This window comes from Pinus tabuliformis, chromosome 2_2 (genome assembly GCF_031772625.1).
Source record: "Pinus tabuliformis cultivar Carrire ecotype Pingquan chromosome 2_2, CPIR1, whole genome shotgun sequence".
NCBI lineage: Eukaryota > Viridiplantae > Streptophyta > Pinopsida > Pinales > Pinaceae > Pinus > Pinus tabuliformis.
The window spans coordinates 810,751,103-810,777,281 of record NC_142300.1 but is presented as its reverse complement, the minus strand read 5'-3'; the positions used below and the strand labels follow the sequence as shown (position 1 = coordinate 810,777,281).

General features: G+C 37.4%; 1 protein-coding gene across 1 annotated transcript in view; it reads right to left on the bottom strand.

The window, feature by feature from the left end:
* Nucleotides 1-26,179, bottom strand: part of LOC149195430 (WD-40 repeat family protein / beige-like protein) — a 316,178-nt gene that overhangs the window by 162,713 nt on the left and 127,286 nt on the right. The window contains exons 10-12 of the mRNA XM_089407918.1: nucleotides 24,396-24,938; nucleotides 24,154-24,297; nucleotides 23,469-23,975 (exon numbers count right to left, since the gene is read on the bottom strand). Of these exons, the coding sequence (XP_089264044.1) occupies nucleotides 23,469-23,975; nucleotides 24,154-24,297; nucleotides 24,396-24,938 (1,194 nt within the window). The remainder of the gene's footprint in view (nucleotides 1-23,468; nucleotides 23,976-24,153; nucleotides 24,298-24,395; nucleotides 24,939-26,179) is intronic.

Genomic DNA, 26,179 nt, shown 5'->3' with positions numbered 1-26,179 from the left:
TCTCCCATCCGTGAAAGTTCGTAAAGAGTGAGGGACACTGACTAAGGTGACAGTGGGTCATTGTCTCATTGTTGTCACTTGGTCTAGTAGTTGTCCCTTAGCTACCCCTCCTAGAACCTCCGCTAGATTATATGGCAACAGGTTTTAAGACCCCTTTTCTTTGATTAGCTTCGATGGAGGTTATCCCACCCTATCAAATTCTTTTGTCTAGTTTCGGTGGAGTTGATCCCACCCTATCTAGACACCTCTTTCTTTGTTCTGGCATAATTTTCTAAAGTCTATCTTTTTTATTTTTTTGACAATAATTTGAGCCTCTCCTTTGAATGGGCCTTGGAAATCACATCATACCTTGTCACTGATCCTATCATTATTAGTGATTTCCCTCAAATCGGGATTGCTCCCATCCGTGAAAGTTCGTAAAGGGTGAGGGACACTGACTGAGGTGATAGTGGGTCGTTGTCTCATTGTTGTCACTTGGTCTAGTAGTTGTCCCTTAGCTACCCCTCCTAGAACCTCTGCTAGATTATATGGCAACAGGTTTTAAGACCCCTTTTCTTTGATTAGCTTCGATGGAGGTTATCCCACCCTATCTAATTCTTTTGTCTAGTTTCGGTGGAGTTGATCCCACCCTATCTAGACACCTCTTTCTTTGTTCTGGCATAATTTTCTAAAGTCTATCTTTTTTATTTTTTTGACAATAAGGATTGAAGAATCACACTAAACAGTAGCTATCCAAATCATTCTATACAGAACAGTAAGGGCCATCATACCTCAGACAATACATCCAGGGAACATCTGAGGTTGGGTTTCTCTCCTAAGGCCACTCAGGGATTGCATCCAAACAATCTGCACACACTAGGGCACTCTATGAGGCGAGTCAATGACATCATTTGTAGATTAAACACTTGATAGTGGAATCTCTAAGGTTGAGTGAGGCAACGGCCTCCTTGCAAGTGTTTGCAATCAAATCAAGAACATTCGAGTAGCGGACGTTCTCATGAAGTCAAGAGCCAAATCTGAAATTTATCACTAGGAGATAGTGGCACCCTTCATGAGATATAGCGACGTAGTTGATTGAGCATATCACGAGCACAGTTAACAAAATTACCTAAGGCACACAAAGAACTGTCTGGAGTTAGATAAATAATCTTCAAATGTGGCAAAGATTTGGAAGTGGCACGTTGATCAGTGGGATGGCGGGCAATCTAAATGTAATCGGGCCACATTATCCTAAGACAAATCTGTAGCATCCCATGCAGCAATCAAAACAGTGGAGCAAAGGCGTCTGATCATCCCAGTCAATAGGCATGTCATTATCCCAATTGATGTAGCGAAGAGACTGACATGACGACATGATCTAGTTCCTGGTGCTCCTAATAGGCTACCAAAACCCTAAAACCACCAATGCAAATCATATCTCAAGAGGTCTTCCGTAGATAACAATATCTCTCTCTCAATGTCTTGTGCCCCTACATGTCTTTATGCTCTATTGCCAACAACAGGCCCTCTTTGCCAAAAACAAGCCCTCAAGCCCTCTTTGCCAACAACAGTCCCTCTCGACCCTCTTCGCCCTCACGACCCAACTCATCCCTCTCTCCCATCTCGACCTTTCTCAACCCTTTCTACCATCTCGGCCCAACTTGACCCTTTGTACCATCTCGACCCAACTCATCCCTTCTCACCCCTCTCGACCTTCTTTGCCCATCGCATCCCTCTTGGCCTCCACAAGATGATCTCTTGCCAACCACCTTCCACATGCCCTCAAAGATCTGAGGCTTACTTGGCCTTCTACTCTACACGATGCTCTCTTACCGACCACAAGAATGAATCACCCGCCTTTGTACTTATACTTTTCCATTGCCATACCATGGATCTATACAATGGGTTATCAAAATACCAAGGGTCATTAGAATACCATGGACCAGCAAAATACCATGGGTCTATGGGTGCAAAGCCCCATCACTTCGTCCACTAGCCTCACAGAGGGAGAATACTCTCAATGCTACCGAAAACATCAACACTAACTCTTAGCGAGGGCTGTATTCTCATAGCACCACTTGGAAGTGGGCTTTGTCTTCGATCCTAGAACACATTTCCACCCTTGATCTGCTACCACAACTGCTCCATATAACACAGAAGCAATTCATGTTACATGACAAGGACCCTTCTTCGAAGAAACCCTACTCCTAAAAGCCTCTCACTCCTGAGCATCCTGCATGGTCATCTTGTACCATGACTTCCTGACCCTGAAGTTGTTGACTCCATCTAACCCTATTGACTCCCACCTAACTCGAGATTGACCCTCAAGGTCTCTACTTGACCTTCACTCCAAGTTTCTCACTTGAATCTCTAATGCCTATCCCAGGCCTCTGACCATCTCAATCCTGCCTTCCTGGCCACTCTTCTATAACAAGAACAAATCTAGCCCTTACTCGGCACCTCCAAGCTCAGATCTCTTCACAAGACCTTCACACCTGGATCATAATGAATCTCTCATTCTCTTGCGTTGATCTCCTCCCAAGGTCCTAGCACATCTAGTAAATGAATCTCTCATCCATTTCTCTTTGTCTATGCACCAAGTTGCAACTGTCCACAACTCCTTTTGTGAACGATCTACTCCATGTCTCACTAGGATTGCTAATCTTGGCCTTCACAACCCATACAAGTAGTCTACCATACTTAGCCAACTCTCTTGGCATGAGTCTTCAAAACATTGTTGCTAGCTACAACAGTTCCTACAGGTCCCTCTCAGAGTTGTCACCTAAGCAAATCTCAAATCCAAATCCCCTTCTCGAAGACCATGCTTTGATACCATGTGAGATTTTGGACACTAGACTCAGTGCACATACACACAAACACACACAAAAGATTTAGTAACAGTCTCAAATTAACTAATTAACTAAAACACACCGATGTGCCAACTAAAAAAAAAATTGCACATCAAAACTCATAAAACCAACAATTAGATCATACACAATAACATATTACACACAAGTTTTTCCCAATCAACAGTTCATCATTAAATTCTTCTAGGAACCTAATCAAGCTCCCTGAATGGGATAATGGCCCTCAAGAAAATTACATATATAACAATCACCCTAGATTTGATTGAGTGGATCACGCCCCAGATTTGTCATTGATTTGGATCATCTGGACCTCCTTTGATGTTATGTGCTCTTTCCTTAGACCCAACACAACTGAGTATCTTACTCACTATAAGCCTGCAATATTACTCATGCAATTCTCTTTCTTACTTGAACGAATCTCTTTCTCAATGTCTCGTGCCCCTGCACAACTTTGTGCTCTCTTCCCAACAACAAGCCCTCTCAACCCTCTTTGCCAACAACAGAGAATCTCTTTCTCAATGTCTCGTGCCCCTGCACAACTTTGTGCTCTCTTTCCAACAACAGGCCCTCTCAACCCTCTTTGCCAACAACAAGCCCTCTCTACCAACAAAATGCCCTCTCAACCATCTCATCCCACCTCGCCCTTCTTGACCTTCACAAGATGCTTTCTTCCTTAAACCACCACTGGTTTGTGGTCTTCCTTAAACCACCATTTTAGAGAGCATATTCAGCCATTGGCTGCCGTGAATTTTTGCATTTTAGCTCTCTTCTTGGACTCTCATACACCCCTTCCAATTAAGAGGGCAGGGGGGAGGGGAACGTTGAACACCTAATCTATTAGGATTATGGTGAATGGTTACTAGAAGTCCAAGAAACCTTGGAAGTTGAATCCAACGTTTTCAATGTTGTATTTATATGTACATCATTCTTAATGATAGTTGAATTCATTTCCAATTGTGATTCCAACAGATGTGTTTTGGAGGATGACACTAAGATGTCAACAATATCTTACCAAGTGCAAGAAATGTGGAGCAAATCTATTATCTCAGACCTTGGACCATCAAGTATTTAATAGTTGCAGTAAATTCATCAATGCTTTGAGGATGAAGCATTCCCAAGAGAGGATGGCTTGTAATATACCTAAAACATATATTACTTTTTATGTAATAATATATGAATATATTGTAATTATTAATGGTTGCACTTTTTCCTAAAGGCATGACCATTCAACTCATATGTGTTTACATTTGTAGCGTAAAGAAATTATTATACTATATATTGATTTATATCCATTTATTCTAGTTTGTTCCAATAACCATACTCATTCATGTCTTTTCTTCTCAAGTCGCTACAAGTTCCAAGGCTAGTTCATTAACATACTTTGTACTTTAATTGCTTTGGTTTAAGATACCAGTACCAACTAAGATCTTAAATTTCAATACATGCTCTTCTAACCACACATCAAATTCTCCATCTATGAACAACTTGTATCGTGTACTTTGCTTCTAATTCCATGCCCACCTTCCCCTAAATTTTGACCAAAATCCACCATTCTTCAGATGTTGTTGTCCTAGCCTTCTATGTGTCTTCTATAATTGTTGTTGACTCTTTTATTTTCACTTCAACCTTTTGTGGCTCATAAAAAATGCCCCCTCATTACGATTCTTGAGTTGATATTGATTAAGGATCATGTTCAATGCTTCAATCCTAAATGCATTTTTTTTACCTCCACTCTTTTGACTAGAGAAATCGGCTACAGGCTTATGTTCATCCATATATTGATCAAATCCATCTACTTGTATAGTTAGCTCATACATTGTCTCAATTTTCTCAACCCATGGCTACTCAAGTCCTTTACGGCCTCTTAGCATAAACATCTATATATCTAGTAAAGGAATAGTTGTTTTAGGTATACTCTCTTAGACCTCCTTCAGCAAACACTACTTGCAAGAAAAGAACACTGCACTCCTCTCCAAGTCCTTAAGTTGCAAACAACTAGTCCTATGAAAGTTTAATTCACTTATCCTTCTCCTTGTATCTTTGAGCATTACTTAATGACTTTTCATGAAGACTTGATGGGCCACATTTGAAAGCTCCAAGGCCCCAAATTTAGACACTCGTGTCTCTATCTAAATGATGTGGCAATTTTTTATTGTCGTGAAGACTTTAGGATTGTCCATACTACTAGGATTGAAACATCAACACTTACTTTATTTCTTTCTTTAGTAAAGCAACAAGACATTTGGTCAATCACCTAACTTTTGTTTCTTTCCTTTCTCTTCAAAAACATCATCCCCAGTCACATTCCATTTCTCGACTTTTTATGCATGTACAATATATTTCTTGTCCTCTTCCTAAGAAACTTCCATCCTCCATAACAAGTAATAATCATTATAATCCTCTACTAGATGTGTGAGTATGACCATCAATGTTCACTTGTCCTTCTAGAATCCCCTTGACCTAAGTTTCATCCTCTTTACTAGGGTCGTCCTAAGTTTCATACTTTTGTCCCCCTAGGATTGTGTTCTTGCACTTCTTTCTTTTCTTCTTTCCTTCTATTCCTTATTTTTCTTTTTTTTAATTCCACTATTTTCCCAAGCCATTTTCCTTGAATGCTTTATTTTGTTCCATAATCTCCTCTTTTCCTTTTTTTCTCTCTTCTTCATCCCTGGCCTTTTGTCCCCCCTTTCCCATCATTTTCATATCTTTGTAATTCCTTTTTTCTCAAGCCCATGACTTCCTTCTTATCCACTCATGAGCTTGTTACCTCCTAAACCTATGGTGGTTCTTTATTATTTTGTCAAAGACAATTGGTTTTATGTCCCAACAGAGTTCTTATATAATGGGTACCCCATTTGGATTTTCCCTAGAACATATCAATACAATCTCACATTCTTTTGCATTCTTATCCTTCCTTGTTATTGTCTACCTACTTCCTTTTCTTCCTTCATATTTTGCAAGTCCTTCTAGCTTCTTTCTTTTATTTGGGTCATTGTCCCCATTGTCACTTTCATCATTAAGATTACCAAAACCAGTATGCACCTTCTACTCTTTCGTTGCCTTGGCTTGCATTAAGGGAATTTTGAGGTCAAAAATAGGCCTCATAACAAGAAAAAAACTATCAAAATCATTTAAAAGAATCAATAGGATTCAAGATGATGATGCCATCACCGAGGGGTAAATATTTTAGGAGGTAAAAGAAGAAAACTACTATTTATAAATGTCTTTAATTCTACATCCAAAGAGTGCCTACACTTGACATTATAGTAAACCTATAAGTGAAAAATTCAATTAAAAAAAAACTTTTCCATTAAAAATTCATAACTCTTATTTTATTATTTCAACCATTACTTTTTTATTTTCCAAAGGAGGCCCATTTTAGACCCCAAAATTCCCTTAATGTCTCAACATGATCTTCTCCTCTATAGCTTTCTCGATCTTATGGACTTCACCAACATGGCTTATTTCCAAAGGCTCTCTCAATATTGCTTGTCTAATGTGTTGTACTTGAATGTCCCATTAACCCAATGTTCCACTGAGTTTCCGAGATCGGGAAACATGGGAGCAAGGATACGCACAAGGGGGACGTATATAAGCGACCTCAAAATTTAGGGAATTTTCGGGGAAACAGGGAAACGTCATAGTCATAAAAATTATATATTATTAAAAATTTAACATATAAAAATAAAAAGATAAAATCCCAAAAATATGTCAATAACTAAATAGAAAATCTTAATAATCATGAAATGTACATCTAAAGACAAAATATGATCATCATTACTTATTAGACTATTATCATTTATGAATTATCATTTGACATTTCTGCATTGTAAATCTAAAAGTAAATTACTAAATTGAATCCATCATTTGACATTATGCAATGTTCCTTCTAAATTCATCATTTGGCATGATGCAAGATACAACTAAATTAAATTAATAATTGAAATTATGCAATGCGCATCAAATTTTCAAAAACAACAGAAAGTAAATTCATCATATGACAATAACATTGACATTATGTTGAAGTCTAAAATAGCCATAGAATACTAACTAAAAGTAAACTTAGAAAGCACTGAGCAATGAAATACTAGTAAATTTCTCAAGAAGTACTAAATAATATTAATAAATACTAAGTCTTAAGTTTCAATATACTTTAAGTTTTTTTTTGTTATTGTTTTTATTTTATTTTTTAAGTTTTAAATTTTAATATAATTTAATTTATTTATTTATTTTTAATTTTTTTTTAAGTTTTATCAAGTTTTAATATAGTTTCATTTTTTTTTCATATATTTTAATTTGAATTTCTTTTTTAATTTTTAATGTTTTATAAAAATTATTAGACAAAAAAATGGGGGGACGCACCCCCTTGCATACCCCCAACATCCCCTCGATGTACCCCTACAAAGGAGTCACGTTTTGTGGCCAGAAAAACATTCCCCCGGAGTTTCCCTAACTTTACCCAAAAAGGAAAACTCGACAATGATCCTTAATGAAGCCACTAACCAAAGGCAAGCTAGGGAGAATGGTTCTTGAGCTAGGGCTTGGAATATCTTGAGATTCCATTGTCGAATTGTCTTCAAATTTGGAGGACCTCTCAAGGACACACCAGCACAGTTCTTGACCAATTTTCATCAACTTTGGATGGCTACAATAAAATTCGTATGATGCCCTAGAAGCCTACTAGGGTTAGGGCTTAAAAAAAGAGGTGAAAAAGATTTTTCATTTTGGGTGATCACCTAGGACTAGACCAATGCCTAGCCTATTGGGAGAATGGAGTCAAGAATGAGATTGATTCAAGGTCTTCGCTCTATCAAGGAGCCTAATTGCAGCTTCGCATGCCCTAGTGAAGCAACTACCCAGCTACAACAAGGATTTATACTTCGACTTGCCAAAAGAATGGAGTTTAGGGTTAAGTTTCAAAGACAACCCCTAGGAACATTCACTTTTCCTTGCCCAATGAGAAACACATGCAATAGATCAAGGCTACAAAGTGATTAAGAATTTCGCATAATTTAGAGCACAAGCAGCTTCATGATGCAGTATTTCATACATTAAACATTTAATGAAAATTTTGCATAAAAGAGAAACTTACATGGCAAAAAAAGTATATCCATCCATTACATTTGCAAGAGAGAAGCTCCAAAATAGTATAGCATCAACCCAAACATCAATATGCATTCAATAATCTCCAATTGATTCTCCAAGAGCTAAAGCAAAAATCTCAAGAAGAGATACCAATCCAAAACTATAATGAACAAAGTACGTATACTTCAACGGTATGCTCTGATACCAATGTAACGAACAAAGTTCGTATACGCAACGAAGTAATCTTCAGAATACTTCGAAGACAAAGACATCCATTGTAGGACAAGTAATTGTATATTGAATATTATATAAAAGAATTGATGAGATGATTACAATGAGGGTGAGGGCCTGCTTATATACCCTAGGCAGGTGCCTCTTCACTAACGGAAATGTCCTTAGAACATGTCTCTTCAATACTAACTATTAGTTAGTTAATCATTAATTATGATTATTATTATTTACATTATTTTTATTATTTTTATATCAATTTTATTCATAACATTGCCTTCCTCTTCAAAAAGCTTTGTCCTCAAAGCTTACTGACGAAAGGGCTTGATCTATTTTCCTGTTTTGAATATCTTCTCATCTCAAAACTTTCATCTTCGTTGATACAAGACAAAATGATCCTCTGAGTGATAAACAAAATTGTCGCACTGAGAATGAATCTGACCATCCTAGATTAATCTGTTGTGGGATCTTCTGGTCACTGGAAATTTGTAATGAATTGTTATCATAGGACTGGATTCTACAAACTTCAACATTCCTAGGAACATAAATCTATTGTTTAAGTTCTGAGTGATATAGATTCGTAGATTGATTGAGGTGTCTATTCTTATGATTCAGATGTAGATAAGGAGTTCTTTTTGTTTGAGCTTCCTTTAATGTGTGTGTGGCAATTCCCTGATTTACTATAGGTACCAATGTAGTTGAGTTGGTTATATAATCTTCACTTGAAATCTTTGGCGTTTGAACTACAACTTCTGAGTGCATCTTCACTACAGTAGGTTTATCTGCTTCTTGAGTTGTGATATTGACTGGATCAATTTTCGTTCCCTTATCTTCAACTTGGACTGTTACAATTGGAGATTTCAATACTTCTTCTTGAGTAAGTTGTTTTAACTTGTCATTTAACAACTTCTTGTCACTTTTAAGCTTCATTATTTGTGTAAGAAGGTTTTGATTATGATTCCTTAGACGTGAAAGTTCATCATTTTCTGAATTGTTGACTTTGTCCTTAGTATCTTTCTCTTTATCTTTTATACTTTTGATTTGCTCTAATAACCTTTGATTTAGGGTTTTTAAACACAAATTTTTCTCTTCTTTTTCTGATATACTCATGTTGAATTTCTTCTCGAGACATTCATTTTCTTCCTCCAATTTTTTTCTTGTATCTTTAGACTTCTTAACTTTCTCAAGTAATTTTTTATTATGGTCCCTTAGTCGCCAAATTTTGTTGTTACTTTCTATTGATTCTTTATAAAACTGATCTTCGAGATCTTTATATTTCTTTTTCAATGCTTCATTCTCTTGTTGTAGTTCTACGACCTCTTCCTTTAGTCTTTTCATTTGCATCTGCTCATTATCTTGACATTCTTTTGTACTAAATAATCTTCCACACGCTGGAAACCTTAACTTGCAACTGTTTTTAATATATGTATATCCAATTTTGTTTAGACAAAATGGACATTTAGTCCAAAATGTTGACTTTTTTACGTAATTCATCTTTAGTTTAAATTTCGACCAATCTTAGAGTGGATACATGGTCAGGATAGACTGACGGTCGGAAGGAATGACGGTGGTCAAGGCAACATTGGTGAGATTTGACATAGCGATGGGAGACACAAGTTGTGGAGGGATGGTGAAAGGCGGCAGGACCTAAGAGAGCTTACCGGAATTATGGCAGTGGAAATGGAGCACGGGAAAACAACAGGGAGCTAGTGTGTCGGGCATGTCAGAAGGATGGAACTAGCAGAGGAAGGTTTGAGGGCAAAGGCATGGTCGGGACAAAGGTTCCGACCGGGTGATGGCAAAAAACAGTGATCAAGCACGTCGATCGAGTTGGAAATGAGCGAGTGCTGACGGAAATGGAGAGAGGAACAAGTGAATTGATGGCAGAGAAGATTGATTTGCGTTGCACGAACGAGGGACAGGCGGCTCAACAGTGTTGTTAAACCCGGGCAGTGGCAAAAATTTGGACGGTGGTTGCATATTTTTTGGGCAAAAGGTGGGCGGGTCTACAGTGGACATGTAAGTTGTTTTCATTGACTCGGTTTTTTTTTTGTAATACAATTTTTTTTAATTTAAATCCCTTTTTTTCCCTTTTTCTAAAAATTCCTCATATATATACTCCCCTTCTCTTTTTTCGTCATATATATATATATATATATATATATATATATATATATATATATATTCTTTTAATAATTTTTTTGTATTTTTTTTAAATAATTTTATGGCCAAAGGCTTGATGGTGAATTTGGTAGAATGGAGATCCTCCCACTATGTAGCGAAACACTTGAATTGTGGCAGCAACAAGATTGATGAAATTTATGGCCAAAAGAAGAATCAAACACGGCTCCGATACCACTGTAACAAACAAAGTTCGTATACTTCAATGGTATGCTTTGATACCAATGTAACGAACAAAGTTCATATACGCAGTAGAGTAATCTTCATAATACTTCGAAGACAAAGACATCCATTGTAGAACAAGTAATTGTATATTGAATATTATATAAAAGAATTGATGAGATGATTACAATGAGGGGAGGGTCTGTTTATATACTCTAAGCAGGCTACCCATTCACTAACGAACATGTCCTTAGAACATGTCGCTTCAATACTAACTATTAGTTAGTTAATCATTAATTATGATTATTATTATTTACATTATTTTTACTATTTTATATCAATTTTATTCATAATAAAAACTAAATGATGATCAAATGAAATGATCATCACATCAATATATATCCTCCCTAAGGGGTTCGATTTGCCTAATAATGCCCCAATTAATAAAACAATATGCCAAAATAACATTGTTTGGTGACAAGCCCACCAAGATAGCTCCATAATACAAAAATAAGCCTCCCAAGAGGGAACAATAATAGATAAAATAGGTCGAAGGGCCATTGAGGAGGCCTAGTGGAGTCCAATGTGTGCCAAGATGAATGAATGACCTCCAAACATAGTGATAAAGGGGTTGGCCCCTTGATATCCAAACAAATGACCTATGGTGCCCCCAAGTGGCTATGCGGTCACAAAACATCCTCATGGGTCTCCAAATGGGTCTAACAACCTTGTATCCCATGTAAGGGCTAGAACAACAAAGCAAGCCCTCCCATTGTCTCGAATGGCGAGACACATCCTCATCTGGGCCTTAGATCAACTGCCATGTGTGTGGTGCAAGAGTGGAGCCGGTTGGGCAAGGTGGTCTAGGTGCATCATCATCGTCCAATAGGTGGAACACAAGCAAGTCATGAGTGAAGTTGAAGGATCCCATGGAGTGTCAATCTTCTATATCCTATGGTTGAGACCTGTGCCTTTAAGCGCTCACCCTACAAATGCCAATATGACCCTCTGGAGGGCTTGGACCCCGTATAGGGAGACCAAACCCGAGACGAAGACCCACCTGCAATCTTGTATAAGATCTAATGCATCCCCTCACCTTCCAGTAACTATTAGTGCAGTTGAATAAATGAGCTTACAAATCATGGAACAAAATGGACACTTTATAGTGGCATGCCCTTCCATAATGGGCTTCAAAACGTACAAGTGTCTCCAAGTTCAAGAAGAAGGTTAACCAAGGATCCTATTAGATGGTTTCAGCCTCTAAGTGGGTGACATGTCCATGGTGCATCCATCAAATGGCAAGTGGTATGTGAAATAATGATGGAATAGAGTGGGCATCAGGGGAAGGCTCCAAGCCACATGCCACTAAGGGTAGCTAAAATAAGGGAAGCCCACACTTAGGTATATGAATGTAGGAGGGAGCAATCTTTACCCCGACCATTGTTTTTCCACCTTTCTTCATATGCATTTTGCCTTTTATAGGTTTTTCTTTTGTAACTGCTCAAGGATCTAGGGGATGAGAGCATGATATGTAAGATATAGCAGTGAATACCCCCTTTAGGTGGGGCAATTCATCGCCCACCAGGGGTTGGGACAATCATGGGTTCCTTAATGATGTAAGGGGCCATAGGAACTAGGGTGATGGCCATGATGATAGGGGTAGAGCTCATGTTTAGCTTTTGCCCACGTGCTAAATTTGTATGTCCCGACCATCTTTTGCATTTTATGGTACATTTCCTGTTGAGAATGGCCAAATTATGCTTTTTCTTTTCTTTTCGCTGCATCAACCTCTGGGGCATCATTCCAACCCTGACCCAAAGTGTGGACAAGGGGAAGGGGAGGTTGACTCCTTATGGACCTGGATGGGGAATATGGTGAATGGGGTTATAATGATTGGAAGGGAGTGATGTATATGGTGTCAGGAAGTAAGACCACGCAACCAAAATCAGGGTTTCCCATGTAGTGCCACCCCTAAAGCTAGTAGCCAATAAAGGAGATCCCACAAGACTAGGATACAAGGTTAGCCATCAAATTGGACAACGGAGACAAGAGTACAAACCAAGCCAACTCTTTCCGTTGAATCCCCCCACTAATCCATGCCCAAAAATTTCCATGATAATAAACAAAAATACCCAACTACAAAATGAAAAGCCATAACTTCGAGGCTGGAAGACCCACCTTCAAACATACGATCATGACAGATGGGCGAGGGAGCATATGGTTGGCTCAAGTGGCGGAGATAGTGGCACATCGAGCTATCTGGAGGCCGCAAAGGGCTATTGATTGTCGGTTGAGGACCATCTAGGAGAAAAAATGTATCTTATAGATACTACCCACAAGTGGTGGGTAACACTCCCAAGGTTGGGTTTCCCAGGTGAAAATTTTCTTATGTCTACTATTCTACTTTGATCTCTATTCTTCTATTGCATCTATAGTTGAATTTTTTGAATTGTAATTACTTAGTGATAATCTAGAAAGTGTAAAAATATCATTAGACATAATTATCAGTGGCGAAAGATTGTGCTTGTCTTCCTAGCACTAGAAAATCAACATGGTATCAGAGCCAGGTTTGGTGAAGGAAAGAACATTGAGATTGCTCTTGAATACACCTACTTCTGTGATCTGATTTGTGACCAGATCTTCGACCATGGGTTCATCTAATAAGGCAAAGAGCAAGTTGGAAGGTGCCACAAATTTTAGGGAATGAAAGACAAAAATTGATCTCATTCTTGAAGAGAATGATGTTATGGATTATGTGAAAGGCAAGGTTATTGAATCACAGGACAATGAAAGAAAAGCAAAGTACAAGAAGTCTAAAATAATAGCTAAAATGATTCTTGATGAATTCATTGATTCCATATGTTTCAGGGCTGGAAACGTCAAAGCAGATGTACGATGCCCTAGTCGAATTATATACGATCAATAACATTGGTCAAAAAATGAGTTTGAGGAACCAACTTCATGATGTTCATATCACTAGAGATGATATAGCGACTTTCTACTTCATGAGGATCTCTCAATTGGGAGATCAACTTCAGGACAATGAAAGAAAAGCAAAGTACAAGAAGTCTAAAATAATAGCTAAAAGGATTCTCGATGAATTCATTAGAGATTCCATATGTTTCAGGGCAAGAAACGTCAAAGCAGATGTATGATGCCCTAGTTGAAATATATACAATCAATAACATTGGTCAAAAAATGAGTTTGAGGAACCAACTTCATGATGTTCATATCACTAGAGATGATATAGCGGCTTTCTACTTCATGAGGATCTCTCAATTGGGAGATCAACTTCACGATATTGGAGAAAGCATTGAAGAACCAGAACTTGTGACTATAGCTCTTAATGGTCTACATAATTCATGGGATTCATTTGCATCTAGCATTTGTGATAGAACAAAAATTCCAAAGTTTGATCAGCTATGGACCCCATGTACTCAAGAGGAATCCAAACTAATATCAAAAGGGAAGTTTTAGAGACCTCAAGATGGTGAATCTCAAGAATTTGCAACTCATGCAAAGAATGGTAAAAGAAGAAGAAATTTTGGAAGATTTCAGAAGAAGAATACAGGTTGAAGACATGCTCCCAATTATGATCAAAAGAAGAAAGATTTGTCAAATATTCAATGTTTTTGTAGTGACGAGTTTGGTCACTCTAAAAGCCAATACAATAAAAGGAAGAATGATAAGAAGAGGAAAGGCAAGCAGCATGCTTCAGTAGCAACCATTGATGATGAACATCCAAATCTAAAGAAATTCAAGAATGAAAGTGAAGAAGATTTTGTTTCCTTTTTTGCTCTTTCAAGCACTGTTGCAGATCACGATGACATCTGGTTAGTAGACAGTGGTGCCTCCAAACATATAACAGGTAACCATGACAGTCTCATATAATTGGTAGAGAAGAAGTCAACATTGATAGTCGAACTTGGTGACAATGGAAAATATGAAGTGAAAGTTGTTGGGTCAACATCTTTCCATCTTGAGTCAAGAGGAAATATTTAGTTAAATGATGTATTGTATGCACTAGGTTTGAAAAAGAATTTGGTCTCTAATTCATATTTGGAAAACAAAGGGTATATAGTTGCATTTGTTGATGAACAGGTTCTTGTACGGAAAAAGGGCTCAAGCATAGATTCTACAAAGGTGATTGGTGTTTGAGAGGGAGGCTTGTACGGACTCCTGGGATTATTAGCTCAAGCATTAGTACATAATGACACCAATCTATGTGAGTTATGGCACCGTAGATTTGTTCACATTCACTATAAGGCTTTTTCAGTATTAACGAACGTAGTTACAGGTCTTCCAGGGCTCCAAGTACAACATGAAGGAATTTGCAAAGGTTGTAGACTTGGCAAGAATGTCAAGAGACCTTTTCCAAGCACTGACAATAAATCCAAAAGAACCTTGGATCTAATTCACTTAGATGTATGCGGATCAATGACGACAATTGCTTTGGTTCTTGTGTTATGTAATGGTTATTGATGCTTTCTCCTTAAAAACATTGATCTACTTCATGAAGACAAAAGATGAGGTCTTTAGCAAGTTTCAAGAATTCAATGTCGAAATTGTAACTAGGTTCGGTCTTCATAATGACATGTGTAATCATGATTTTATGTAATTAATGTAAAGAAGAAAAATAAAATTATTTTTGTAATGCTTGAATCATGGGTTTCATGATCTAAGAATATCATTTTTAGTTGAAGCTCCCATTGTGAGCTATTAGGTTTGGTCATCAAGTCATAAAGTCTAGTAAAGTCAATGTCAAGAATTGAAGACCCATTTCGGCATGTAATTCATTGTAAAATAAAATTTGTTAACCCCCCAAGACCTTGTCACGACTCACAAGCTCCCCTCGAAGTTTGCCTAAGGATAAATCTAGAAAGGCATGTTGGCCTTGTCACAAAGAGAAGTCGGCTTATTTTGGATGCACAGAGCACTATATAGAGGGCAGCTTGGCCTTCATTTGAAGATAGGATTTCAGTCAAGCATAAAAGACAAAAAAGAAGTGTGAAGTTCACAAGGAAAGAAGCCTATAGCCAAGCGAAGGAAGGAGGACCATAACCAAGGTTATTTCAGATCTGTTTTGGGGTTAATTCACTCCACACGTGCAAAGTATAGGTGATGTCTACTACAGAAGGGTCAAGGTATTGCAGTCACACTTGAAGGTCAAGCCAAGGAAAAAGTTAGGTTGGGGATCAAGTCGAATTACCACAAAAGAAGCCTCCACTTAGAGTGAAGGAAATCAAGTTACCAAAACTAATCAAGCACTGCAACTAGGGTTTCTAAGGTAAGGCTGAGAGTTGTAGTCCTAATCTAAGGGACTGAAATCTGAAGGCTAGCCAAGCTAGTGGGAGAAGGGAGAAGTTTTACCATCGTTGACTCAAGGAAGAAGTTGAATCAAGAAGGCTTGTGACTTGGTCTTGGAGAGCTTATTGTGTCACAGGTCTTGGTCATGGTCTTGGTATTCGTCAATTGAAGTCTATAAGAAGAAGAATTCGTTTTGGTTTTTCCTCTCAAGTTAGAGAGGTTTCGGCCCTAGCTAATCGCCTATATTTTGTGTCTCTTGTCTCTATCTTGTTTATGCTTTGGTAACCATTTGATGAAGAACTCTATAATAATCTAAGTAAAGAGAACATCCTAATCTTAAGAAGTAAAAAGTATTCACAAGCAATTATCATCAAAGAGAAATCTCCTAACCCTAATGCCCTAGATTTCTGAACACGGTATCAGAGTTAAGGTTACAAATCAAGGAAAGGGCATCTCATCAAGGGACACACAAGCACTCAAGGATCAAATATCGAAGGACATCAAAGCAAAGTCAAAATCTACAAAGAAGTGTGAAAACCCTAGATCGAAGAAGGAGTCTACACCAAAAGAAGTCTTGGAACCCTCAAAAGACCACAAAGACCCTACTCAAGTTGAAGAGTCCTACCAATCAAAGTATCTTGAAGACTATTCATCCAAGAGAAGCAAGATCTAGGGCATTGTCATCATCTTCAAAAAATTCTAAGGAAATCTCCCTTTCGTTGAAGCAAGGTCCTTACCATTGAAGAAGATCATCCAAGAAGCATCAAGACATCATCAAGAAGTCATCATTAATCATCATCAACAAGGACATCACCATCAAAGGATCTAAAGTGATCTCCCTCTTTGTGGAGTCAAGGATCATTCTTGAAGAGAACTATCTTCATCAAGGAGAAGTTCTCTATTATCTATATCATCATCAAATTCAAGGAGGCAACAAGTGGAAGAAGCATCTTCACAAGTAAGTATATTTATGTCTACATCTGAATCTGTCAAAATGTCTTTTTGCAAGGAAAGCAACAAATTGGTTGGGGCTTCAAACTTTCTTGCATGGAAGAAGAGGACAGATCTGAATCTCATTGAAAATGAGGTCATGGAACATGTCAAAGGCTCAATCACCAAACCATCGAAAGAAGATGCTCAAGCACTTGCAAAGTTTATGAAAGGGGAAGTAAGGGCTCAAAGGATTCTCATAGAATCCATCAAGGATCCCCTCATCCCATATGTATCTAAACTCAAAACTTCAAAAGAAATATATGACAAACTGGTAGAGTTGTTTTCCGTAAGCACTGCAGGAGAAGTTATCTCATTAAGGCAAGAACTCTACAAGCTAAGGATATCAAAAGAAGAAGGGATAACCTCATACTTTATGAGGATATCTGAAATAAGGGATCAACTTCAAGATCTGGGAGAAATAATGTTTGACAAGGAGATGACCACCGTAGTACTAAATGCACTACCAGAGGAGTGGGGTAACTTTACTTCAAGCATTTATGGGAAGAAAGAAGCTACTCCATTCCAGGATCTATGGTCACTATGCAAGATTGAAGAAACCAAGTTGAAGGCAAAAACTGATGTAGGATCAAATGAGAAAAAATGAAGCATATGCTGCTATGCCAAAAGAGAAAAGAAAAGTTTGGGAAATTAGGTCCTAAAAAAAAACATGGCTAAGATTCAATGCTATGGATGTCAACAATATGGGAATTATAAGAGAGATTGTCCTAAGCTCAAGAAGCACAATAACAAAAGAGGTAGAGAAGAAGCCCATATCACCGAAGAAATGGAGGAAGATGAAGAGAAGAAGTCCAAGAAAGAGGAAGTAAAAGATCTCTACTATGATTGAGATAGTCTTCCTCACTTAGTTATTTTCAAGTTTCTGGTTTTCAAGTTTTATGTTGTAAGATATGGCCATCACGAGTCACTAAGGAGCATGATAGGATGCATCATGGCATCATAGAAGCATTGAAAGCAAGAGATCGTGAAATCATCATAGAGAAGCATGAAATATAGAAGTTTGTGGCAATCACATATGGAAGGATATAGCTCTTGGTAACCTCATTAGAAGCATAAGTGGTACTCATGAGAAAAGGAAAAAACCATCTAGTACAAAGCACATCATACATCAATCTAAAGGAAAACATTTCCTGAATGAGGATACTCAAGATCCTCTGTTAGAATCTTCATTAGAAGGTTCACCGACTAAAAGGAAGCAAGTGTTTCATCAAGAATTCCAACTTGTGGGAATTCATGGGATGGTGGTATGATGTCAAAAGAAGTGAAGCAGATTAAGGAATTGAAGGCCTTTCAATCAAGGAGGTTGTTGAAGGGAGTCTAGATGACCTAAAGGAAAAATGAATTATGTATGCTTGTATTTGATAAAATACAGTCATGGCATATGGTTGCAGGTAACATGAATGCTCCACCTAGAAAGCATGATCAAAAGGAAGGATCTCTTCCTTTGAAAGGATGCAAGAAAGCATGGGTTACACATCGACTAGGTGAAATCAACATAATATGTCCTCATATGAAATATGAGGTGGTTGACAAAAATTGAAGGAACTCTGATTAGAAGTTCTTGGGAACAAAATGTGTGAAGAAAGAAGGGAAGAGATAATGAAATATGCAACTGTGAAGAAGGCAACCAACATCCAAGGACTAAAAGATTTAACTATGAAATCTCAATGAAAGATATAAAGACTCTGATGAAGTCTAAAAAGGAAAGAGACACTTGATAGTATATATCTTTTGGAGATGTGTCAATGTGTATGCAGGATGCTAATGCAAACTGGAAGATGTCATGATGAAAGACCATCACAAAGGTAATTTTGATTTCTTATTTTTGAATAAATCTCTGGACGTGCTTATGCAGGGCTGCCAAGGGAAGAGTTGTGGATGTCTTCCACCACTGATGACCATGAAGTTGGATAAAGGATCCTTAAGGAAACATGGCATGAAGAAGGCAGCATGGCATAAAGGAAGACCAGATATGGACTAATAGATCACTTTCCAATGAAAGAAATGATGACATGATAGACTCATGGATGAAAGTGATGGATGGTCTATGCCCTACGAAGAAGTCTCGAAAGATGTAGACTCTATGACAAAGAAGAAACTCATGACATCAAAGGAAGGAGTTCTACAAGCAGTTGGCTATCCCATTATCTCCACCTGAAGAGTTGTTGGAATCAAGTCTATAGTCAAGAGGGAGCTTGGCTACATTCCTTTTATAGGAATGGGTACATTCCTTCAGTGGAATGGGTATGTCCTCCATAATTTGAAAGGGAGAGATAGACACATCATTCTTGTCTTCACTTGGGAAGACAAAATGGAGCATTAGGTAAACATCTAGCATCTGATACTCTTTGAGGATGAGTTAGGGCATCCAAGATAATTGTAGTTGTAGGGGACCGATATTCTTTGAGGATTGGGAATCCAAGATAAGAATAGTCCTGGTGGAACACACTCTGAAAACCCGAGTAGGGTATGTTCCGAGAGAGAAAATGATGAGGGTGTTTATAAATCATTGGTCTCGCCAGCATTGTGCTCTAATCTTGTGGAGAGATAGAGTTGTTAGTCAAGGCCTTCCTATGTGACAATGTTGGATGATATGATGTTGTACAAATGGGCTACCAATCCGACTCTTCATATGAGAATTTTTCAAATTGAAATTGTCCAAGTACCTTGTATGGATTACAAATACCTCCCTAGTTAAGAGGGAGTGTTGAAAAATGTCACTAGGTTTAGTCTTCATAATGACATGTAATCATGATTTTATGTAATTTATGTAAAGAAGAAAAATAAAATTATTTTTGTAATGCTTGAATCATGGGTTTCATGATCAAGGAATTTTATTTTTGGTTGAAACTCCCATTGTGAGCTATTAGGTTTGGTCATCAAGTCATAAAGTCTAGTAAAGTCAATGTCAAAAATTGAAGACCCATTTGGACATGTAATTCATTGTAAAAGAAAATTTGTTAACCCTCCAAGACCTTGTCACAAGCTCTGCTTGAAGTCGACCTAAGAATAAATCTAGAAAGGCGTGTCGACCTTGTCACAAAGAGGAGTCTACTTATTTTGTATGCACAAACCATTATACATAGGGCAGCTCGGCCTTCATTTGAAGATAGAATTTTGGTCAAGCATAAAAGACAAAAAAGAAGTGCGAAGCTCACAAGGAAAGAAGCCTAAAGCCAAGCGAAGGAAGGAGGACCATAACCAAGGTTATTTCATATATGTTTTGGGTTATAATTCACTCCACACGTGCCAAGCATAGGTGTTTTCTACTGCAGAAGGAGTCGAGGTATTGCAATCACACATGAAGGTCAAGCCAAGGAAAAAGTTAGGTTGGGGATCAAGCCGAATTACCAAAGAAGACGCGTCCACCTAGAGCAAAGGAAATCACGTTACCAAAATTAATCAAGTACTGTAACTAGGGTTTCTGAGGTAAGGTTGAGTATTGCAGGCCTACTCTAAGGGACCAAAATCTTAAGGATAGCTAAGCTAGAAGGAGAAGGAAGAAGTTTGACCATCGTTGACTCAAGGAAGAAGTTGAATCAAGAAGGTTTGTGACTTGGTCTTGGAGAGCTGGTTGTGTCAAGGGTCTTCGTCATGGTCTTGATATTCGTCAATTGAAGTCTTTATAAGAAGACGAATTCGTTTTGGGTTTTCCTCTCAAGTTGGAGAGGTTTTGGCCCTGGTTGATCGCCTATATTCTGTGTCTCTTGTCTCTATCTTGTTTGCTTTGGTAACTATTTGATGAAGAAGAACTCTATAATAATCTAAGTAAAGAGAAGATCATAATCTAAAGAAGTAAAAAGTATTCACAAGCAATTATCATCAAAGAGAAATTGTAACGAACAAGGTTTGTATACGCAACAGAGTAATCTTTGAAAAGACTTGGAAGACGTAGCATCCATAATAGGATAATAATTTTATATTAAATATTATATAAAAATTGATGAGATATGAGATGATTACAATGAAGGTGAGGGCCTGCTTATATACCCTAGGCAAGTACCTTTTCACCAACGGTCATGTCCTTAGGGACATACCTTTTCATTAACTAATTAATCATTATTTATTATTATTATAGTTTTACATCATTTATATTATTTTATATATACTTTTATTCATAACCTTGCCTTCCTCTTCAAAAAGCTTTGTCCTCAAAGCTTACTGATGAAAGGGCTTAATCTCTTTTCATGTTTTGAGTGTCTCCTCATTGCAGAATTGTCATCCTCGTTAACACAAGACGATAGGACCCTTCGAGTGATAGATAAAATTGTCGAGCTGGGAATGGATCTATCCTAGATTAATCTTTTGTGGAATGTTTTGATCACTGGAAATTGGTAATGAATTTTTATGATAGGACTGGATTCTGCAAACTTCAGTATTCCTGGGAACATAAATTTGTTGCTTCCATTCTGATTGGTTCAAATATGTAAACTGACTTAGTTGTCTACTTTTGTGATTCGAATGTCAATAAGGAGTTCTTCTGGTTGTAATTTCCCTTATCTTGTGTGTGGCAATATCTTGACTTACTTCAAGTATTGTTGTAGTTGAATTGGCCACTGAATCACCACTTGGAATTTCCATCATTTGAACTGCAACTTCTGAATATGTTTTAATTTCTATTGGTCTCTCATCTTCTTGAGTTGTGATATTCACTGGATCAGTATCTGTTCCTCTTTATTCCACTTAGACTAAAGACTTCGACACTTCTTTCATGATAAGTTCTTCTAATTTGTTTTTCAATGATTTCTTATCATCCTTAAGTTTCTTGAGTGAGTAGACTTTGATTATGGTTTTTGAGACATAAGAGTTCCTCATTTTCTGAATCAACTTTACTTTGGTCTTCAAACTTCTCATCTTTTAAACACTTGATTTGTTCTAATAACCTTTGGTTAAGGTTCTTTAAGCATAAACTTTCCTCTTCTTTTCTTAATAGACTTTCGTTGAGTTTCTTTTCAGAAATTTTGTCACAACTTTTTACAATAAAAGTATGTTATGCAAAGCCAATCCTCATCAAAAACCTTACCTCCGTTTGTGCAAAACCGTCCAGTTCAAATGAAATCTTGCTTGTTAGTTAAAGGCTCTTGCTTGTTAGTTAAAGGCCATAAGTTCAAATATGTGGGAAGAGTTCTGAGAGTTATATCCAAAGTATAAAAAAAATGAAAACAACCTGAGGTATACCCAAATAACCAAGAACAGCCTCAAAAGCTATGTTACAAGAAATTCCACCCATGGGCTGGAAACACATTTCCACATTTCAGAAGCATTTCCTTCTAAGAAATGCCTTTCAAACACCACTGAAACATTTCAGATTTTTTAGAAACTGCATTGACCATTTCAACTGGCATTTCAGTGGTTTTAGCCAACATTTTGACTATTTTAACCGGAAATTCAGCTACTAAAATTGAAAAAATAAATAAAATAATGCTACGCATAGTTTAATACAAATTATGCTATAAATAAAGGACTTGTTCAATCATAACTCTTTTTTATATTGTTTTGCTAACTGGAAATTCATGAATGGCATTCAAATTGGACATTCATTAATAGCATTCAAATTGGAAATTCATGAATAAAAATGGCCTCAACAGATCACACTTAGTGCCAAAAGAAAACCCAACTTAAAATATTTGCATCTCACTTCCAGGCTCCAGGAAACCTTACAATTAAACTACGTTAAGGTTGAACACACCTCACTCTCGTATATGACCCTGCTCAAATGCACCAATATGCAGCACAAGTGGTTTTTCTGCCTCTCATTATCTGCATATACATAACATAACAGACAAAGAATTTCCCCTTGTATAGTCGATGCCATCTTCAGATATGTTTCAGCAGCTAAGAATGCTCCCCATTATGGCCCTGAATATAAAATGTATGTTCCAAAAGAGGTTTCCTGGTTTCCTATTATCATGTAGAGGGGCATTCAGGCACACCTAATAGTAGTGACAATATCATCAAGCTCTTCCTGAAATACATCTGTATAAGAACCGATGAGTTATAATCCCTGGTGTGCATGTGTTATAATCCCTGGTGTGCATGTGTTCGTCTGAATAGCGATATCTCTACAATGCAAATGCTGTCATTTCTCCACTAAAAGTGACAGCATATGCTCCATGTATCAAGTGTGAAGGTTCTTATACTAGCAGATTTTCAAATATAAACTTTTCTTTTGCTAGAAAAATCAACTCCAAAACAAAGAAACAATGTCTCGGGCACTGCATAAGAATGTAGTGTGGCCAAAATGCATGCCAGTTGCTGCCATATGTAGGAATATGATGTCTACTAAGTTAGATGAGAGCTACATAACAAAATCTAACATTTATTGTCTCAAGTCATACCTTCAATGAAATTAAGATCCATTTTACAAGAATTACAATCTAGGAAGACTAGCTGAAAATTGCAAAGTTTTAACCAAAATTCTAAGCACAGAAACAGAAAACTAGTTAGATTAGCAAGCACATATACAGAAAAAACAATCCTAAATACTACATACAAAAATTTTGCTGAACAACCAAAGAAATAAATAATAACAGAAATACTCTGCCAAATTAGAAGGCATTGCAGACAGAACAGAGAATCAACAAGGTGCACATGGAAGCAATTTATCAAGAGGTTCCTTACAGAGAACTTCAATGGAAACACACTCACCTGAAATCTTCCCTTCATTAATCTCAATGGTTGGACCATCATTGCTGGAATTTCCAAAAGCATCCTCTCATCTGCCCCAATCACTGTAGATCCAGACAATACTATGGCATTGTTGGCAATCTCCTTGATATTACTAGATTTAACTGAGTCCAGTGTTGATTCATCTGATGGTTCAGATATATCCTCTGAAGATACAAAACCATGCTCTAAATCATCCTTTTTATCTTCAGTGATTTCAAAATCACTTCTAGTTCCTTCATCTTCATGTCCTTCTTCAAGCAAACTTTCCTCTGGCAATAACAAAGAAGCATTTGCAGGAAGAGAATTTCCCAGTGAACTTTCAGCCTCATTGCCAGAATCCCTGCTCCCTTTGATGTTATGTTGACCCATAGGTTGAAAATCATCATAATTTGCAGCTGCTCCTTTATGTGTTGTTCCATTGTAGTTCCTCTTAAGAAGTCTTCGCATACGAAGAGAGTTTTCCACAAAATCCAGCTTCCAGTATACCTGTGTATATATTGTACATATTCAATTAAAAATTATACATATGTTTGAAATGAACAGCCTGTGAAACATTGTACAGGCTAAGACAATCCTTATTTAAATAATGTTTGTATAAACTATGAGTTATTATTAACTACACTCAAAGACATGGCAATATACTGTATAATCATTCAAAACTAACTCGTTCTCGATGACCCAGCTGGTATCCTAGTGGCCCAAAGAGAGCTTCATGTTCAATCAAGCAGCGGATAAGTCTATGCCATGCACGTGCTCCCACTTTTGCCCGAAATCCATCAGCAGCAGCAACTAATGCACGCCTGTCAATCTGCATATAATAATAAGAGATAAGCAATCAAAATTATAAATTATAATTCAGATTATACCAGAAAACTTAATGCCTCAGTCATAAAGCAATATATATACCTCTTCTTGCCTCATGTTTCTTGCTTTATCAACCATCGTAGCCAATGCTTGAATATATTTCAACACAATCATAGAAAAATCCTTTTCTGAAGCCATAGCAGGATCAGCTAATTGAGAGCATTCCAACCACGCAGTTCCCATTGCCTCAAAATTATTCCATCTCTTCACTCTTTCTCGATCACCAAGACTCCTCCTCTGTGCTGATGTTGCCATCGCAACAGCACTTAGACCTCTGCCAGAACCAATTTTGGCACTTCGCTCAAGATCCCGTGCAGCTGCTGAAGCTGCCGCCTTTGCAGCTGCCTTGTCCTTTGGTACAGGCTGAGGACTTCCTGATAAATCAGGTGCCTTTTGAAAGCTTGTAAAGCTACGCAGCCTTGATGCTCTTCTTTCAAGAACTGACATCTCACGTCTCAAGGATGTATTTTTGGAAGATGCAACATCACCACCACCTGCCCCAGCAGCTGCCATTGCTAATGCCATTGCAGCTGGAGGAGAAGCAAATGCAGAAGCCCAACCTGGAGATATCATTGCAAGGGCAGCCTGCAAAGGACACATTTTCATCACTACCATGAAATGTAGGAAAAGGTAGAGTGAAACATGAAATAATTTTCTGAAGCAGCTGGGAAGATAATGCCTCGTTAAGCTCAATTCTAGGCAATATATGGAGGGCAGGAAATATGAGATCGTTCAACATTGTACAGTTGTTCCCAAATCCTGGTACCATGTAATTAATCATAATACATGAGCAGGATATATTAAAAGAAAAAACATATTTATGCACAGTAGCTGGCTATAGAAATCAATCTATTTATTGAATTTAGACATACTTCTACAGGGAAAAGTAATTTTGCATAAGCATCACATAAAAGCAGTTAACAGGTGAATTTCTCCACTTAAAACCAGTATTACAAAATTCAGACTCAGGAAAAACTCAGCAGGGGTTGTCAACTATGGGAATCAGAAAACTCGGGAAAAAATCTGCCAAAGATAGGGAAATCTCATCAAGCAAAACCTCATACCTAAAGAACTTGCAAAAATTTGAAAAACTAGTCAGACTGTCTTGCAGCGCTTGCTTAAAATAGACAAATAGTTATTGCATAAAAACCAGTGTTTTGAAACTCAGCAAAGACCTGACGAACTTTGCCAAGTCCATCCTGCAACCAGTAACAAGCGAAAACTAAGCCTAAAATTTAATTGGAAATGAAACTCAAAAAAATAATCAGACTCAACCTGAACCCATGGAAATTAGTGAATGTTCTTCTGGGGAAAAGCATGGAAAATTAGCAACCCCCATGATTTCCTCCTCCAATTTTTCAAAAATGTTTTTAAAAAGCCAAAATTAAAAAAATGATATATATAAAAAAAATATGTATATATATATATATATATATAAACCTAAAATTATAATAACCTAACTCCACAAACCTAGACCATTTGTTAGCACAGTGCATAAATGTCCTACATTTGCAACCATATAACGAGTCCAAAGTTATTGCTATGTTCCTAAGTTTTTATGCAGGTAGGTTGATGACATCATAGAGAAAGCTGAGGTCAAACATCCCCTGCTGTGAACTGGTTTCCTTGATTGAAAATGTAGAATCTCCATGTTATCCAGTACACTATCCATCTCTTGTGTGCATGCTGTTTGACATCAACATCTCTGATTCATTTGCAAGCGTAGATGAATTTTCCTTCTTAACCTCTCTACTGTAATCACTACATAGTTGCCTATCCAAAATCATCTCCTTGTGTTTAATGGGAAGTTGCTTGAGGTAGAACTA